The sequence below is a fragment of the Varroa jacobsoni genome, unplaced genomic scaffold (genome assembly GCF_002532875.2).
Source record: "Varroa jacobsoni isolate VJ856 unplaced genomic scaffold, vjacob_1.0 scaffold_132, whole genome shotgun sequence".
NCBI classification, from domain to species: domain Eukaryota; kingdom Metazoa; phylum Arthropoda; class Arachnida; order Mesostigmata; family Varroidae; genus Varroa; species Varroa jacobsoni.
In genome coordinates this window covers 107,504-126,726 of record NW_019213034.1, presented here as the reverse complement: position 1 = coordinate 126,726, position 19,223 = coordinate 107,504, and the positions used below count along the sequence as shown (strand labels likewise).

At 41.2% G+C, this 19,223-nt stretch overlaps 2 protein-coding genes across 4 annotated transcripts in view; one reads left to right on the top strand and one right to left on the bottom strand.

The window, feature by feature from the left end:
• LOC111268145 (uncharacterized) lies at positions 1-3,709 on the top strand. Of its 3 annotated transcripts, none has more exons than XM_022846935.2 (4): positions 1-187; positions 1,236-1,410; positions 1,890-2,171; positions 2,362-3,709. In XM_022846935.2, the coding sequence occupies exons 1-4, from the start codon at positions 164-166 to the stop codon at positions 2,523-2,525; spliced, it is 645 nt and encodes a 214-aa protein (XP_022702670.1). In that variant the 5' UTR covers positions 1-163; the 3' UTR covers positions 2,526-3,709. The 3 variants fall into 3 exon arrangements, with proteins under 3 accessions (XP_022702670.1, XP_022702658.1, XP_022702663.1); XM_022846923.2 differs by having other exon boundaries at positions 4-732; XM_022846928.2 differs by having other exon boundaries at positions 7-732; positions 2,374-3,709.
• Positions 3,710-8,198: 4,489 nt separating this feature from the next.
• The window catches only part of cyst (rho guanine nucleotide exchange factor 18 cysts), a 91,145-nt gene continuing 80,120 nt past the window's right edge, over positions 8,199-19,223 (bottom strand). Inside the window, exons 24-29 of the mRNA XM_086971561.1 lie at positions 17,784-17,890; positions 16,174-16,371; positions 15,597-15,833; positions 12,608-12,912; positions 11,161-11,623; positions 8,199-10,856 (exon numbers count right to left, since the gene is read on the bottom strand). Of these exons, the coding sequence (XP_086827687.1) occupies positions 10,419-10,856; positions 11,161-11,623; positions 12,608-12,912; positions 15,597-15,833; positions 16,174-16,371; positions 17,784-17,890 (1,748 nt within the window). The 3' untranslated portion in view covers positions 8,199-10,418. The remainder of the gene's footprint in view (positions 10,857-11,160; positions 11,624-12,607; positions 12,913-15,596; positions 15,834-16,173; positions 16,372-17,783; positions 17,891-19,223) is intronic.

The following is a 19,223-nucleotide window of genomic DNA, read 5'->3' as shown; positions in this document are numbered from 1 at the left end:
AACACAGAGTATGATGGCCGATGAAATTCTCTAACGACATCCGGAGCGGCCTCACTAAGAGATGAACGTGCAAAACGATAAATAAACGGAAACTTAAAAAGAAAGTGATTGAATAAATTCTGTTGATGTAGCCATGTTATACGGCTCATCGTCGAACGGATGAATGGGAGAACTGTTAATAACTACGGTGTGTATTTTTTTTTATCTTGATGGCTTTGTGAGCAGTCGGCCAGGTCCTTTTTAAGCACGTACGTTGTGCATAGAACTCACACAGTGCTTCGCTGAACAAAGGAACACAAGTTATAATCGCGCAAGTGACGTGAAGAAGAACGCATGCCAATGTTGGAAACAAGTTACCTGAATGTGTTGCTTATACATATTTCAAATGTGTTCAGCCTGTTGATGGGCGAATAGTTGTATTCTATGGATAGATCCCGCCATAATGGTTCGGTATTATTAGAATACATTTATATATAGCCGTACTCTGGATGGCTGCGGAGCTGCGTATATTTAAACAGAGTAAACGTGCGCAAAAAATGTGTCAGGTTATGTAGCAAGTGTCCACTGTTAACACGATGTAGAGGCGTGAACTGCAAAAAAAAAGCCGGTGCCGATTGGATTCAATTAAGCGTGTATAGTGTTTCAGTATTAGTCGTTATTATGAGCACGAATATCGAAGAAATCGAATCTGAAGATCAACTTCAAAGCCAGCTTGATATTGAAGAAAGCGAGGTTTGTGCTGCCAATGAAATCTCAATCTACATCCTTCAAGACTGTAGAGATCAAACGCAAATCACAATAACGATGCTGAATGCTAGAACAGTTATTTTCAATAACCAGATCAGCTGTGTACCGTTCCAGTACCCGAACTAGTATTTATTGCATGTATTAGTTAAATACGAACCTAGCAATAGAGTAATTAAGGCATTTGTTGAAAAGCAGTACACCCAAATATTAACCTTCAGAACACTAGAGGCATTAGAACAAAGAGAAGTTGGCGTACGTAAGCGATGATGGTTATTTTTTTTTTCGGAATTTCATTCAGAAGTCAGGTAGCAGTGGAAGTGAAACTATACTGCTACACCTTTTTTTTAGTTATGATATAATCTAACCGTTTGACAGCTTGATGATAGTACACAAAAGTATCGAAAACATATACCGTATATGGTTATTTGATTAGACATTGAAGTCAGGATGCTTGACGTTATTAGTTGCCACACTTTTATTTTTTGTAGACCGCGAACACCGAAGGTTTAATCGATCCGCCAGTAGATGACATTGAGGAGATTCACACTCAAGCTTTACCAGCTACACATGTGCAATCATCACTCGACTCATTCCAGCGGCCCAAACAGAAGATCCAGTGGCTGGAGAACAGCTCCTGCGCTGCTTCCAAGAAACATTCGCTGGGTATATATATATATATATATATTTTTTTTTTTGTAGCTATATATTCAGTGCCGAGAGTATATATACAAAAGAACTTCCTTATACTGGAAGGAAAGCATTAGGAACTGTTGACCATCAAGTTTCCTACTGATGTGGTGGATCTTCGATTCTAGCAAGAAAAAGCCTGCACTAATCCATTAGAATTCGCACTACAAATAGGCAAATTTTGATCATACTGGTGAGTAGCCTACAGAAGAGTTATACATTTAAAAAGTTTATGTATAAGTGTGATCTACTGTGTGATCATTTCTAACTTTGTAAGCAATGTAAGCCTCTATTGTTAGTACTCGTTAAATATAATACGTTTCAATCTGTAATAAAAAATATTTCTTCTCCATTTATACAGGAATTTACGTGCTTTGCTCATAAGAATTGCTCCAATTAAATGCATTGGAAGATTTACTAATGAGACTTTAACTGAGATATGTTGAAACTAATAGGTGCAGCTCTTCCGTATGCACCTGAGGCTTACCCAGTTGTGCGAAGACAGTCGAGCCGAGCATCAGTGGACATTTTTAAGCCATTCGCCAACCTTCCACGACAGTTTACCGAAGCTGTGGCGCGCTTACAGTCGACTCGATCAATGCATAATTCGCTCACAACATCCAACATTTACGCTGCCAAAACCTCTAGGGATAAAAATTCCCGAAGTTTACGTCTAAAGATCACCGAAGTTATCCGTTCCTGTGGAAACACCTATGTGGACGCCCGTAGTGAAGATGGTATTTGCGTCAACATACTTTTTGAATCGATACATGATATGTTGTTTTAAACGTGCAAAAAGTCTGAATTAGTTTCAGACATCGAGAAGATTTATTACAGACATTGCTTTGTCGAAGCAGTATTCAATTTCATATTCAGTCCTTGAAGCTGTTCTTGAAGGTTGTCTGTGAACCTCAAACGTTTATACAGGGTTGGTTTCAGGTGAAAAATATATTGTACATCTTCCGTCGTCGACACTAGAAGGAGATCCGCTGCCAGGAAAATGTCTTCTTTTAGCCGAACCGTACATTCGGCGAAAACTTCGAGACTCGTATCTTATATCGCTCGTAATTAGCGTCGAAATCACCAGTTAGCGTTGTTTCTATTTCTGCTCTAACATCATTTCATTTTCAGTTCGGTTACAGTAGATAAACGCAAGCAGTAATTCTCTATGGCAAGTCCTAGTACCATAGCAATCTAAGTGTAGGGTAACACGCATTTCTCATTGTGGCATTCCGTTCTGATGGATGACCTGTTTTGGCAGTTTACACGTATGACCAAACTATAATTCTCAGCTTAGTTTTGCTGTGCCAGAATCACTCGGCTGAGACGGATGTGTTTTAATTCTATTAATTATAATATTGGCAAATTTATGATCTCGTAACGCGAACAACAGCTTATTAAAAATAGAGATTTACATTGAATATAACACCGACAGGGATTCTCGGTTCGAGTCTCTTGACAAGATTATTAGTCAAAAGGGAACAGTATTCTTGCAGACAAGCAAAGTGATAAGCTGCGCATTATTTCGAACGCGAGTGAGAGTCCTAGTGATGCTAATCTCAAGGAGGAAAATGTGATATTCAACTAACGTCTCCGAAAAAAGATCTAACTTATTTGGGAAAGTAGAATGTTGACTGACTGCCGGTAATGCTAACACTAGTAAAAATTTCTTATTAAAATAGTGTTTATTTTTAACGAGTTGCCTCACCTGTATCTTGCTCCAGTTAAAACTGCCGGCGGCACAGAGCGGATTTGTGCATAGCAAATTAACTTTTGCACATAAACTGTACCGATCTAGTGTAATAATTTCAGTATGTTTGTCGATCACAACGTGGAAAGAAGTTCATATTTGTCATACACGTAGCGAAAAGTTGAAATATATGAAGTACATGAGATGCGCAAGCTGAACAGAGCACAATATACTCTATCAAGCAGAAAATTGCTATATGTGGTTAGTACTTCGCCGCGAGCATTGTTACATTTACCGCTGTCAACCGATAAAAGAGTACACACAATAGCGACAGAAATCGATATCCGATAGTATTTATTACTGTTCCTTTTATTGGCTCGATGCTTCTTCATTTTCTCGTCATCTGCTGTTGCTGTCTTCCTTATTTACGGTAGTTTGTTGTTCATTGAAGAAAAACACATGTAGAACACTATAATTATTGTCATCATTATTATTTGGGTGTTTTTATTTATTGTGTATTATTAATTGTAGCTATGACAATAAATATATTATTAGTGCTGCACTACTGTTATCGGCGCAGCTTCATGTTGCTCGTTTCTTATGATCATATTTGTTTGTATGTTTCTTTCATTTGTTTGTGTGCTGCCCTGCGTCTTTTATTTATTCCTTACTTCAGTCTATGGTTTTTCAACTCATCATACGTGCTGCTGCATTACTTATGGACGCTTATAGCATAATGTCGATAGTACTAAGCATTCGAATAACAATAATAACTATAATAGCAATATTTTTTCTTGTCATTATCAGAGCTTTATACGCAGTGTTCCTGTACACTATGACATAAGCTAACGAGCGCAAAAACGGTCAGCCCTCACGCTTTTTACCCACTTTCATTATCTATATGTTCATCACCAGCAGTTGCTACGATTTTACTGTCGTCAAAATCAATGTTATCATTTGCATTCATTATATTTATTATTATTGTTATTATTAGGGATATGTACAGCGGGAGAGGCTCAGGTTTTCTGTATACGGCTTCCTTCCGCTATGCGTCGTATTTCCTCTGTCTTCTACCACTTCTTTTTTATCTTTTTCAAACTAAATTAACTAGTGACCTTTTGTCATGCTCTTTCCTCTACAACTGATTATAATTGCCCAATTTGTTTGGTGAATCGGCGATTTGTTCGCCGTTATTCATAAACTGTCAGTTATGTATTTTTATTATTATGTTCTATATTATGCAAACGCAGATACAGCTGCTTCAGAAAGAGATTGATCTGGATCTAGATGCTATATACTGTTGTTTCCTCTTCAACTTTTCTATCATTTTGTTATATTCTGAAGATACTCCAAGTTTAGCAAATTTTAGTAATGCACTAATTCTTCAACACCATACAAAGACGGCCTTTTCCACTTTTGCGCTGTCTGGCCAATGATTACGCTTTGTAACATAATGCATAAGGAATATTGAACGACGATAACGTCGCGTGTGATAATAGTAGCTCGCTTAGTAACAACAATACTAGTAATTATATGAATATAATAATTCGAATTATTTTTACTTATACTGCCACTACCAGCATGACAACAATTCACTGTTAGTGGCGTCTCAACAGTCGCAAGTATTACTATCAGTTTTATTATTACCATTTAGCGTTACTATATTCGGTATTATTCCGTGCTATTAAAAATGAAAACGCGTTCTAATAACATGTGAGCAACTGCTCAGATGGCCGGGTCGCGAATCTGACTTTCCGTACAATTTGTGCCTGCCCATCGGTGCGTACATGTAAGCGAAACTGTTCAGTATTGCTTATGTAAGTCTAGCTGTTACATGCCGTTCCTACGAACCAGTTTGTATGTACGTATTTTAAGCTTTTTCTGTTCGATCCACCTTCGCGTTGTTTGTTGCAGTGCCACGATTGGATTTGCTTCGTTTTGTATTATCTGGAGTGACGTACTACCTCCTAGTACTAGGATTAATATTATAACAAGTAAAGTATCTTATCTGACAAGATACTTCATTTGTATCCGAAACTCCTCTCATGTATACGACGTCTATGTGCTAGCTATTGTCTCCATGTTTAATTCATTTCTATTTTTTAATGATATTTTATGGATAAACTTTGTTGTTGTTGTCGTTTTGAAATCGTGTTAGTCCAACACCCTATTAATGTGAACTGCCAAGCAAGTTACGTCACAAGTTTTTTTTCTTTTATCTTCTAGCGGGTAGATTAATGGAGATAATTGTTGGGAGTAGACTTGTACAGGTTAACATGCAGTTAATTACATAAATCTAGCTCGAACTGAACTGGCATGAAACCGTGGAATTCCAACAACGTAACAGAGATCAGTTTAACATTTCAATACGTTTTGAAAACTTAGCTTCTGTACTCACTTCTTAAGAGCCAAAGGCCAACAATGACGACCACTGTAGTCGGCTATTTGCTTAAAGTTGTGCCGAAGGAGTAGAATGCGCTGTCGTGGTAGTAGCAATAGTGTATATTTACTGTGGTAGTAGCGTGTACATCATTAAGTATGTATGGTCTTCAGTTCCAACTTGCATGATCTCCGCAATTTTTTTCATTTCCACTATAAATCATATTTTCTTAGGGCGTGTTCCTCTTTGAAAAGAGAGATATGCTATATATTAGGCATATCAAAACAGTCAGTGGACATAAATCGTGTTTTTCACCATTAATAGTCCCTTAGCGCTAGCTGCAGCACTCTTTCCCATTTAGCCCAACCATATCAAAAGTCCAGTTTCGACGAATGAGAGAGAAGTTCGGTTCTAAAAACGGCATCTGTCACAGTCGGTTATCATTAGAATCGCTGAGCAACAACTAAGATCGCAGCAGTAGTTCTAATCAGGTGAAATAATATATATGCAATCGTGAGTTTTGCCAACGACAATTTCTAAGGGTATGCGCATACTATGTAGGTATAGCCACTGTTTTTCTTTTAACGTGATATATAGTAATAGTATTTTTTGTTTTGTTGGTGACAGACTTCCTGTTTGTTTTTGTAGTTTGTCTGTCTGTCGTGTTAAATATTTTTGTTACTAGCTTAGAATCGCTAAGGAGGGGGCCTTTACACTGCAGCCGGCGTGAAGAGAACACTAAAGGTCTCGAACTATTTAAAGGATACACAAGTTTAAATTTTATAAACAAGAGAAAAATGGTGCGGAGAATTTGGCGACTCGTTGAACGCTGCCTACGCATTGTTTTTTTTAACTTTGACTTCTCGTACCCTATGACAGTTCATTCGTTTAGTCATTAACGAATTTAAAGGTTCACAATAGAGGCGCACTCCAATATAGCTCAGTATAAATTAGTGGCTGACAATAAACAATGAACTGAGTTCGATGAAAATCACAGAATTGGAGTTCGTTGAAGCACTGATTATTGTTAAACTGATTTTTTCCCGCTCTTCTCATCGCCTACCATCAGCTTTCCGACTGCCTTCTCAAGCGAGATGCACCAGTTTTAATCAAAATCTTTATATGTAAATTATCAGTTAGCCATCATTTTCTGCTTTATGAATTCTTTTCTTCGATCGCCATTTCACTGCTAAGAAAATGCGAATCGAAACCTGTCGCCCTAATCAACATCTTCTCGTGAGTAATAGCCAGCATTATATCACCAGGTGCCACAAAGGCTCCGCATCGTGTTTTACTACCGCCATCATGCGTTTGTTCGCTTCGATATCTCTGCCTCCCTCCCTCCCTCCCTCCCTCCCTCCCTCTCTCCCTCCCTCTCTCCCTCTCTCTCTGTCTCTCTCTCCACCGTACCGTTCCATTGTTTGCGTCTCTTTCTCCCCTCTTGTGACAGTTGTCTCATATGGCTGGTCGCAATACTTGCAGCAATTATAGTAGTAATATAATAGCTATTATTATTAATATTCGTATTATTAGTAGAATAGTTTTCTTGACTCTTCTGAAGTCCTCTCTCTGTCTCATCGTCCTCACTCTCGACGTCCTGTTTTTTCCACCATTTGTTCACTTAGTCAGGTGCCTTGTTGGTTAGTCTGCATCGTCAGTTAGCATTATAGTAAAGCGCAATTATACTAGCCATAGTTTTTAACGTTGGAATCATAATGACAAGGTAACGATAGAGTAGTAATTGGCGATATTAATAACAAGCAATGCCAGTGCCGACTCGCTCGCTGGGCTCTAATATCTACTATCCCAGCACATTTTTTTGCACGTGGCAGCTGAACACATTTGTGTTTGTTCTTTTCTCGTTTGATTTCTGATCCCGACACATTTTCAGACCCGATCACCACGGGATTAAGAGGTGAAAAACAATAACTGCAAACGAACTCTTTTGTAATCTAGTCATTGTACAACAGTAACGGTACTGATGATCGTGCAACTATTATTAGTTTTAATATTAAGCGTATATTAACTAGTATAGCAGTTACTGTGCTAGTACACTGTAAACCTTATATGACGTATTATTTTGACCCGCCTCATTTCGTTAATAGGCTGCTTTACAGACATATAGAACTGTCTTTTGTGTTATCAACACAGATGATCGCCATCAAGCATGCATAAGGGAATGTATCGTTTTTGTCGCTCCGTTCTGATCTACAGGTGTCCCGTGTTCAGGACATGTCTGTGTCGGACCAGGGACAAATGTCTGCCTGTGTACAGATGTACCGTGTGATCAGTAACTTTTCATTGATGACCAAGTCGGCCACAGTAGTGCTGAATCTGCCGTTTTGCTGCTGGAATCTAGTATATGTTCTTGCAAACGCGTGTGTCTATACATATTTGTGTGGGGTGTGTCCTGTTAGCGGTAACAATTGTGGCTCTAGTTGTTTATCTACACGCAATCTGTGGTACACTGCACTGAAAGGAGTCTTACGGGACGACGCGGCTTCGGAGGACGATTCTCGACTTGAACGAAAGCGGCCAGTAGCTATGGCTTCGCAATTGAGCGTCACCATTCGTTCGTCCTGTAAAATCACAATGTTTCCTTTTCGTACTAAAACCTCCGTCCAGTATTCGGAGTTTAGTATTCTGGCTTGCAAGCGCTTCGCGATCGTCCCAATATAACAACAGGTCCCTAAATATATGTTACAATATAACCTTGCTTTATTTCATTAGATGCTTATTTCATTAGATCAGTCTCGACGGTCTTCTGACATTCAATTAATATGACCACAGTGGCCTTCGACGGGAACAGTCTCATTCAGTACTTCCAAGGCGGATGATATCTGATATACAACTAGTTTATGGACCAACGCTCAATGTCAATGAAACGCTAAATGTATTTCACTAAAGTAACGTTACATATCTATAGTTTTTGTCGCCTTGCATGGACCTTCTGGCGTGCTATAGGCGTACCTATTAATGTATTATGTATATATATACCATGATGGTATATTTTTCATGATAACATAACGATTATCGAAAAACAAGGCGACAGCGAAAAGGTCCGTGAGTAATGCCGACTCCAAACCTTCGATTCGTCCTTTCCAACGGCCAAGCTGTACACATAGTGAGCCCGTCTGAGCCTCGACACACGGAAGTTGCTTACTGCATGTGACTGCCGTTTACAGTTACGCTAGTCGAGCCGAATAAGTAGTTTGCCCTGTCAGTATTGAATTTCAGGAGAAGCCGCCGCAGCGCGAAGCGTTTGGAGCAAAAGTGAAATCCAACTAAAAACCCAGTCGCCTTTCTCGCTTCCGACATCACGCCAAAGCGTCATTAACCTTTTTTTAGCAGGTGCAGCCTTCCATGGAAGAGAGTTCCAGAAGTCAATGCATCTTCCGGAATGGTCACTGCTTGCAGTGGATGAGCGTGGCGTAAACATCTTACGCAAGAAACACCGCGACGCACAACCGCCGAAAATTTCAACAGATCTTTGCCATTGTTACATACTACAGGGAACAGTATGCAGAGATCAAAGCTGGACACGCGGACAGACAGGCTCGCGTCGATATTTTCGTTTATTACATATACACACACAGACACACACATAGACGGTCTCACGCGGTCCTAGTAAGCAGGAAAATACCTGATGTAAGTACAATCTAATGATCGACTTGTAGCCATCGAATGACGTACACGGATACTTATTCGTACCAAGAAAGTTCAAAGCTACCAAAGCATACGCTGAATCACCTTTGACACATGGAGGAGCGGTGATCGCCGTTTCCTTCGACAAACACAGAAAAACTCCAAAAATTGGTTACGATGATCTGGTTCCACGAGTCGTATTCTGATTTACTGATTCTGAACTTTTAATGTGTACATCACATTGGGTTAAGGATGGCTGAATAACAATTATTAACTAACAGTATGACGATTCGCCCGTTGTAGGTATATTATGCTTTCAGTGCTACAACGACTGAAAGAAATCATTATATGTTCTATATATTTATAGCATTAACCCTCAGTAATCGATGCTCCCATGTGTCAATAATGATTGTACATGTAAAATCTGTTACGACCTTTCGTTTTCTTGTGTCGATTCATTTACTATTACTCAAAATAGAAGTGGATTATCATAAGCGGACAAGCATATGTAAATATATAGAGACGCTGAGTTGTCTTCGCTCTTCTCTTCAACATGGTGAGACGTTAACCTATGTTGTCGCATTATTTTGTAAATTTATATATATCTTCGTAGAGAGTATGGAGTGTTCTTGTTTTGCTATATCACAGTGAACTATACAGGGTACGGTACACGCTAAGCTCTGCCGAGGCTCTCCTTTATCGTCTTTCCTATCTCAATTCTTTGCTTATTCCTCGTTCGTTATACATTCATGTGTATTTATAATTTTTATCTTCATTTTCCTCTATAGCTTTGTGCTCAAACCTATATCTATGCGCATGCTTTATATTCATATAATATTTCTCTTCGAGCTTTGTTCGTCCGATCGACTTCACTGGACCTGTAGGCTCCCAGATGACAAGAAACCCAAACTGATACGTGCCCACACATGCCTCTAACTTAATGAGTCTACCGGCCGTAAAGACTCGCCGTGGAGCTGCTCTTTTTTGTTCAGATCTACTTTTCTCTTATATCATTTTCAACATCGTGCTACTTTTGATGTACCTAGCTGCCAGAATTCCACTGATATTGATTGGGATAAGAGCCTGTTGGCTGGCGCTAATCGTCGATCACGCGCCGTCGTTACTGCTGTGCCTGATGTCGGCGTTCATAGCATTTGCTGTCATTCGCGGACGAACAATCATTCTTTTCCTTCCAACAACGGCGCGACCTCTAGTGATGGCAACAGTAGCAGTATTTTTTGCGTCTCTCTTATTTTCGTCAGGTGGCATTTAGCAGAAGATCTCTTTTTCGTCATCGAACGGAGCCCGTTGCATGCTGTGAAGCGCGGTCGAGTCATCAATGGTGTTAGCTCGAATCAGCAAAGGGCTGATACCAAGAGGATCCATTGCGGAACCAACAGAGGGAGCGGCGCCACTGTGGGCCTCAACCGGCATTCCCGCCACAGCCGAGTTGCTGCACGAAGAAGTTGTGCTCGATGTGCTGGGGCTGCAGGCTGCTCCGAATGAAGACTGCTTATGGTGCTGTGGAGGCTGTGACTGCTCTTGTTGCGGACCTCCGACCAGCGGAGGTGTTAGTGGAGGTGGAGTGTAATGCACCTTGGCCGGGCTGGAGCCTGCTCGCACGTGAACGGGTGACGGCGCGGCCTGGGAAGACGCGCTATGGGATCGTTGCGGAGAACCACGCTTCGCTAAATGTAACGGAAGTACCTGTGAATAGATGCGGTGACAACCACAGTAGTTACATTCAAGAAAAAAACAGGAAAAATTTACATAAATTGCGTTAGAGAAAGACACTCTTTCACATATCCATCGATACCAAGTCAAATGATCGAATAAACGGCAAGGCAGGAACGCCAGTCATTTGAAGATCAGCTTGTTCAGAATACAACGTTTTAAGGCCTGCTATGTACATGTATTACCCAATTATGTGTGTATATTTATGAGGAGTTGTTACGGTGATACTTCTTTCCTTATCAGCTTTACTCGCGTGAGTGTAGATCCGCTAGCGAACCTGTTTCGGGGGCGGCGAATTCTGCAGTGGCTGCTGTTGCTGCTGCTGTTGTTGTTGCTGCTGCTGCTGCTGTTGTTGTTGTTGTTGCTGTTGCTGCTGTGGATGATGTTGTTGGTGATGTTTTGAATGGTGGTGTCCCGTTATAAAGGATGAAAGCCCAGTGAGAGCTGCCGGCAGTGAATTGGAGGAGTGATGGCTCTCCTTATGGTGGGCGTCTTTTGCATTTTTGGTCGGAGCGGGGGGCGATCCGCGATGAGGTTTAATTCCGCTAACTGACGCCGTTCCCGATGCGGCAAGAATGGTAGCTGCGGGCGTCGCGGTCGACCCAGAGGGTCCTCCGAGGCTGCTCAGGTGGAAAGGAATTAAAGACGTTGAATGCGAACGCATATCGAAGGGCATGATCGATAGCATCGCGGGCGCCATCAAGTCCGCGGAGGAGACCGTGCGTCCTGGTAGAGAGTTCCTAGGAGAGAAAGCATATGTTTTGGGAAATCGGAAAGTAGAACAGTGGCAGTACAAAAGAAACGAAAATGAGCCGACAATTGCAATTTGCAAGCATACAAGTTACAGACGGTAGAGCTGTTTGATTTTCTTGGTTTTTTCATATATGTATGTGTGTATATGCAATGTATTCTTTTTGCTTGACAAGGCGAAACACGTACTCGTATATACTGGGAAGTCGTGGCTTAATTTATTCTCCTTTTACCATTACTGTTCAATTTTAGAAATAAAAATATTCCTATGTTGTCTATGTACCAAAGACCTGACAGAGGTAAAAGTTTGTTTGAAAATTGCACTAAATGATAGGTTTCGAAAAAATCAGATTGAATCAAAAGCTTCCGTAGACACTCCCGCAGTTTGTAAACACGAATCATACGAACACTTAACTGGGAAGTTATTAAGTGTATATAATATATATATAAAAGTGAAGTTACACTTTAAGAGATCATTAAGTAAAGCGAGCTGATCTAGCATCGCTGCATTGCTAGCATAATTGTGCAATATCGTAAGACTTGCCTTAGTAGCATAATCGTAAAAGGCACAAACATAGTCCTACTAGCCCACAGCCTCAGCTGTAGCCGCTAACGCTACACTTATACAGTAGCCATCTACAGCCGTTCAATCCACTCCTATAGTAGTCATTCGTGCGTTCCGTCTGTGTAGGCGTACGCGCCTTCATTAAGTGTTCATCTCTAATCTCTATTTTACACTCCCTGAACTCTTAAGGCTCCTAGGCGTTAAGATTTTCAAAAATCAAAAATAAAATTCAAATCTTAATGCCTATTCCCTACTCTTCAGAATGACTGCACACCCGCCTCCGCACTGGTTTGAGGCCATGATCTTTCATAGACCACTGCCCTCCTCTGAATCAGCCATTATGTAATAACTATTAATAAAAGTAATACTGTGTAGCTATTTATCTGGATGTGCAACAATATATAATCACCTTGGAGAGTTCTCAGCACTCGAAGGGGACGAGGGATGTGTAGTCTGTTGTTGCTGCTGCTGCTGCTGCTGTGGCAGATGGGAGCCCACCGCAGCAGCTTGTTGCTGGAGGACTGCCGTTGCGGGCTGTTGCGGCACCCCCTGTTGAAAGACCAAATGCATCGGCTGTATCGGCAGTTGGCTCTGATGTTGCTGTTGTTGTTGTTGAAACTGTTCTCGTTCCCTTTCTTTCTCCAACTTTTCCAGCCTCCTAAAAAGCCAGTCTCGCTGCTGCTCAATATCTTCTTGATCACGTTTTATTTGTTCCTGGAAAAAAGGACGATGACCAGATGGTCAGATGCGTCATACACGAACAAAATCATACGCACTCAAAAAAAATACGATGACAATATGTAAATATATTGATATAATAAATAAAAGAGTATTAAAAAAATACAATTAAGAAAAACATGGTGTAGAATAGAACCGCTCATGATTCTACATACATGTACAAACTTGTCCATGCGATTCTGAACGCCATTTAAGCCGCGACACTGAAACAATCAATGTCCCCACGCAATCTTTTCAATATCACTTGTGTCTTTATTGGTTATATTCATTTCGGCTAAACTAGGTCGGGTTCGGAGGCATAGGCAGTGAGACTGGCTGTGGTCTCGACGGTAGCGGTTGAGGTAACAGGCATTTGAATTAACAGAATATCCTGACTCTTGGATGATCAAAAATGCTCATTGCTGACAACCATGGTACAATAGCTTTTACGTGACAGTCAAATTTAGGCCAAACATTGCATTTTCAATAACGATATAGTAACGCCTCCCACGAGGCCGACAGAAGCGATGGCTTACCATTAACAACAATACAAATATATGATGATAGCACTTTTCGTATTTAATCAATCATTTTTGGCAGACGACGGCATCTCTGCAAGTTCTATGCCTCACTGAAACGTTCTACTCCGCGGACATATCACTACAAGCTACGGCACTGTATCTAGCTTTTTTTCACTATAAAGCATTTATTTTGCTCTTCGTTAAACAGGACTATGCCGCAGGACAAAATCTAAATAAATAAACCTTAAAGTACTATGTTAGACGAAATGAACACATCTTTGAAGGTTGCGTATTTTGAAAAATCTACGCTTGAAAAGATGTTTGTTTCAGTGCCACGTTCTGTACCATTAGGGCACTTAGGACAAGAGGATTATAATGGAAAACAACATTCTTCACACCCGACTCTTAATGAAATCACAAGTAGTGTACGTTGATTTTCAATCGTAGACTATCGTGTAGCAGCTCGCTAGAAAAAATTACCACCCGTTAGTTTGAAGATTGTGCACCTCGCAAAAGGCGTAGGAAGTATAACGCCGAAAGTATTTACAGTAGTAGAAATTTCGCAGGCATCGCATGTCATTACTGATATCGAGGGTTGGATAAACTAACATTTTTGAAATCATGCGTTTCCTTCTAAAGGGTCAAGCATTGAGAATTAGTCGCTTGGAAGAGAATATGAGAAGGAATCGAAGAAAAATAGCGAAGGGATTTTGGAAGGATCGTGTTGGAGGATCAGGCTGAATGGACAACAGTTGCTAGTAATGGGACGTTACACACGAATGCGGGCATCGAAGGCTATACAAATGATAACAAAGCTGGTGTTACCTAGATTGATGGAAACTCAGCAACGTGAAGCAGCCTGATATCTTTTGGAAAAAGGAAGAGGCAGAAAGGAAACTCGAAAAGAGAAGGAAAAGGAGCAGGATTTAGCGAAGACGAAAAAAAGTTGAGGGCATAGGCAAAGATATTCAAGGGGGGAAGCGTCATTTGAATATATGTAGATAGATAAAACACAGTTATGGCTTGGGCTAGTGCAGCAGGTAGAAAACGGTTCTAGTAGGAAGTGGGAATAAATGGAGAGAGACAGAACGCGAGTGAGAGAGACTGACTGACCCTGAAACCGGACAGCGAGGAGCTTGAGTAGGGGCTGACTGAACGTGAATACTGCTCTGGTTGACAAAGTGACCAACTTGGCCACCCTGACCTGCACCAGTCTGGCCTTGGTTTGTCACTCGATACTGAGCTGTTGCAGCGCTCAGTCGGCTGTCCAATTCGGCCTGCTGTTCCGAAATCCATTGCTGGTCAGAGCAGACAACAAAAAAACATGGTGTGAAGATAATAGATAAGGAAACATCAAGACAGTAGCGGAAAGTGTCTGGCAGAATATCATCATCGTCACCAAGATCATTCTGAACGACCACTGTATTGACGGTCGGCCCGTATCGTGCAGGCTTATGAAGCTAGATTTCTGCGTAGATGTATCTTACGTAGATGCGTCGACTTTATCCCTGTCATGTTCACCCGTGTCTCATTGTTGCTGTCGTTATTAGGGTCATTTATTCAACTCGACTGTACTCGCTTGTTTGGTTAATACTATGTACGTGACTATAGCAATCGCAAGTAGGAGGAAAAATCGATGATCGTCTGCTGTAAGATCATCTACCAGACTAGAAATCGGAACAATACATTGGTCCGTATAGATAATACATGATGGGTTTATTTGTCAGTGTGTAGCATAGTTAATAGAAAGAATAATAAATGCAATCAACTTTTTGGCCAATGCAAGCTTATTCACGTAAGAGCGTGTTCATTAAGAACAACATTCTTAAGCACTATATGCACGTAGGCAACTATGTAGAATAAATGATTTTTATATTTCTATGTCTGACTCGATAAGCCAAAGGTAATAGACCGATTTATTTGTCGATGATTTTCAGATAGCCAACCCATAACCAACAACTTTCTGCTTTTTATTACGCAGCTATAAGGCCTTTCCTCAAAGTCTATAGTATAGCCATTTAGCACTGGACACATACCGAGTACGAACCATGCGCAATCGGCTAAAGACTTCCGTCGGTCGCTTCTAGACCCCGGGGGGAAGGGGGTTCGAAGGACTCTAAGAAGGTCAATGACGATATTAGACGAATGTGACGTCCTTACCTCCCGTTTCTGGATTTCTTCTCGCTGCCGGTCGAGCTGCTGTCGCTCGATTTGACACTGACGTTGCCATTCGGCCCGCTCACTACTCAGCTGTTCCTGTAAATTACGTAGTTCTTCCAACTGCACATCTGGCCGGTACGACTGTTTGCGCGGATTCCGACACTGCAGCTGTTCGCTCATCTCTGTCGCTTGCAGCCGCAGACTTTCCATTGACGAAGCACTTTGGCAATATAAGCACTTCGCGAGGGATGGAGTCAAAAAAGCCGAATAAACAAAAACAGATAAGATGTCAAAATACGATGGGCGACACCGGAATGTTGAGCAAACTTTCGTAAGTGTTATATATATAGCGGTACGTAGGATATAGACAACACCTAGATAAACGGAAGAAGGACCTTACCATAGAAATGGCGTCAAGCTAAACTTTGTCTCTAGATAAAATCTAATTGTGATTTCTCTGCGTGTCATCGCTGCTCTCCTATAAAAGGAAAAAACTGAGCTAACAGATGCACCGACACTATGTAGCGCTTATTTCGCACCGCTGCTACCTGGTTCCAAATAACTGAGCTGAACGTACCATGATGATAGAAAGATTGTGCGTAAGGTCGGCAATGATCTCGAGTTGCTGTCGGGGGTCATGGGTAAAGAACAGAGGCACCGCCGTCAGACCTTCAAGCTGTCGAAGAGGTAAGGTGGCAGGTGGGGCATCAGCTGTCGAGTCCGAAGGACTCGGTTGGTCCAAGCCCGTCACACTTCTTCGCTGGAGGGACTTGTCCTGCCAATTTTTGTCAAGTTGTAATTAATTATACAAAATCGAAAATGCATCTGTGCTTCATTGACGAATCAAAATAAATGGTCACAAGTCAAAAATGATTGGTGGAGAAAACTAATTAGGCTTAAGAAATCCACGCATCAGAGTGAACAAGGTTTGCTTGATAGTAACAGTTCATAGAGGTGAAAACCAGTAATAAACTAAAAAGCAACGCATGCAATTCCCGGCGCTGCGTACTGCAAACATAAAAAGTAATTGTGCAGCCCGAAACGTGAATAATATTTATTATTGATCACTATTAAGGAAGAAAAACGAAGCGATAAAAATAATCCAGTTCCACTTCTAGCAAGTATTACTAGTAACTAATCTAACTCAGGTGGAGAGAGCGTCGAAAACCTCTCGAATAAAACAAGATTCATTGACATTTTCGTGAATGGCAACTCAACGGAAGGGTCCCCTGGGAATAGCACTGACGTAAGCACGTGTGGCATGCGTTTAGCAGGCACCGTGGGTTGCGAAGCAGACGAAAGCCAATTAAAACTGGGTCAAACAGCACCGAAAAGAAATCTTACAGTGGGAAGAAGACCCTCAGAGTTAAACAGAGGAGCGCTTAGGCGACGCGTCTCCAAGCCCTGCACCCGACGATTTCCGTAGAGTGTCCAGGAGCAGTCAGTAGCGGTGGTAATGTAGTGCAGTATAATGGCATAAAAATTGAAGATTAGAAAAAGAGATTTAGGGGGAGAGAGAGAAGGGACCACACAGATTTAGCGTGACGCGCATAATCGACAGAACAAAACAAGATAATCAACGGAAAACCCGGGCATCCGCCGTCACCAGTTATGCAGGATCGGCACATCCGTCCCGATGGCCACGGCAGCAGCAGCAAAGAAAAGATGGTGCCACGATGTTAGAACTGCTTCGACAACGTTATGGTGCCCCTCCCCCTACTTAATATCCACCATTCAGACGCGTGAAAAGATAATGTTAGTGAAGCTAGTGAATGACAGAGGAATAGTAGGTGTTTTGTAGAAAAAACTTTTTCCCAAAAATTACTTTTTTCATTCTTTTTTTTTTCTCGACCGTAACGGGTTGTGCGTACTTGAAAATCAGGGTTTAGGGCAAACTTGGAAAAGTTTCGGTGAAAGTATATAGCGCAAAGACGTAAGGTGTGTATATATGTACCTATAATTTGCTTTGAAACAAAACGATTACGCACGTATGGAACGTACAAACATTTTCTCGGATCTGAAAAGCCCCTAGCTATCGTTAATGCCGGCAGACATAGATCAGGGATCGTCATCGCGTTTTCGAACCCTTCTTTCAACACCTAATCGAAGCATTACTACGAGTAACTTACAGACATGAATCTTATCGCTGCTATATTTATTTCCATTCATATTGCTTTTTATTAGTACCTTAACTTGCAGATGGCATTCGGGGAATTCTCGTGACGACTCCTTTTTAGTACGCTCTTTTGCCGCTGCGGTTTCGGCGCTGACCAGGAAGAGTTTCTTCTTTATCGCTGTTGCGGTTGCCGCGACATGTTGCATTTAAACAAAAGTCAAGGAAGATTATTATTAGACTACTGCTAGATCACTTACGGTATAACCAAACGTTGACAAGTTTCGAACGACCAGCGATACAGGCTTATATGCACGCAAGGCATATTACTATTTACTGCTCGAGTACATAAACAGGACAGGCAAACTTCCCTTAACTCGTAGTTTGTACCTTACCCAGGTAAGTAGAATGGCACGGGATTTCAAGACATGAATTGTTTTGATCGCGTATCGTTCGACAGTTCTTTACGCGTTTCGATGCTTTATAAAAGCAGCAAACCAAACAGACATTATTGGCCGCAGGCGCTACAAGAACTATGCTATACTGGCAACGCAATGGCGATATGCTAACAATAAACATGAATAGCTATGTGGATGCCTTCTTATTTTCATCACTTTGTATATGTGAATGGTGCGACAATATATCTTATCTTCATTGACCATTGTGTTGAATGCACACTGACAGATAGTAACAGCAAGGGTCTGCCAGTATATGGAAAGCTTAGAACAATCAAGATTTCCGGCACGGAAAAAGGGAGAGAACAAAGAAAAGCAAAGGAAAACACTAAGCGGTAAGACGTGTCGTGTTCAAAAGGTCTTTCCGGATCAAGCATTCTGTAAATCCGAAGGTGTCGACGATGAACGTATCTCGCTCTGTGCAAAATGTCCCAAATCAGCTTTCGCACAACGACAAACGTAATAACATCGGTAGGTTGGTTGCTCTTTGAATGATGATTCTGTGAATATCTTGGTCAACAGAGTAGATAGAAAAAGAATAGAAAGCAGCTAAGATACTTCAGAGAGAAAAATCCCAGAAACGTCATTACAAAATTGCAATTGGCCGAACATATATGCTTTAGAAAAGAAACAAGTGATTTATTTACAGGGCAAAAATGCTTAGGCACCACAAAGTATTCTTCAACAGCAGTCCTCTAAGCAGCAGTAGCATCAGCAATACAACCTGTTGGTGGCAACCTAATTGGCTGCACGGTTTTTTAGTATCGAATATACACATATTTAGTTGAGAATTTTATTATTATATATAAAATTAGATTTCGGCGGCACTCGGTGCTTGGGTGTTCAGGTGGTCAGCGCATAATAGAATTAAAAGCAGGTGAAGACCTTTGGCGGGGTGGCAGCACGCGAAATGGTTCATAGCATTAATGTTATTACTTTCTATCGTACTAATTATCAGTTATCTGCAAACGCACCATCGGAACGTGTATCAATCAGATGTAAAACAGCAATTGGAAAGAACGAGGCGTGTCACCAGCATCAAGCATCTCAGTGACATCC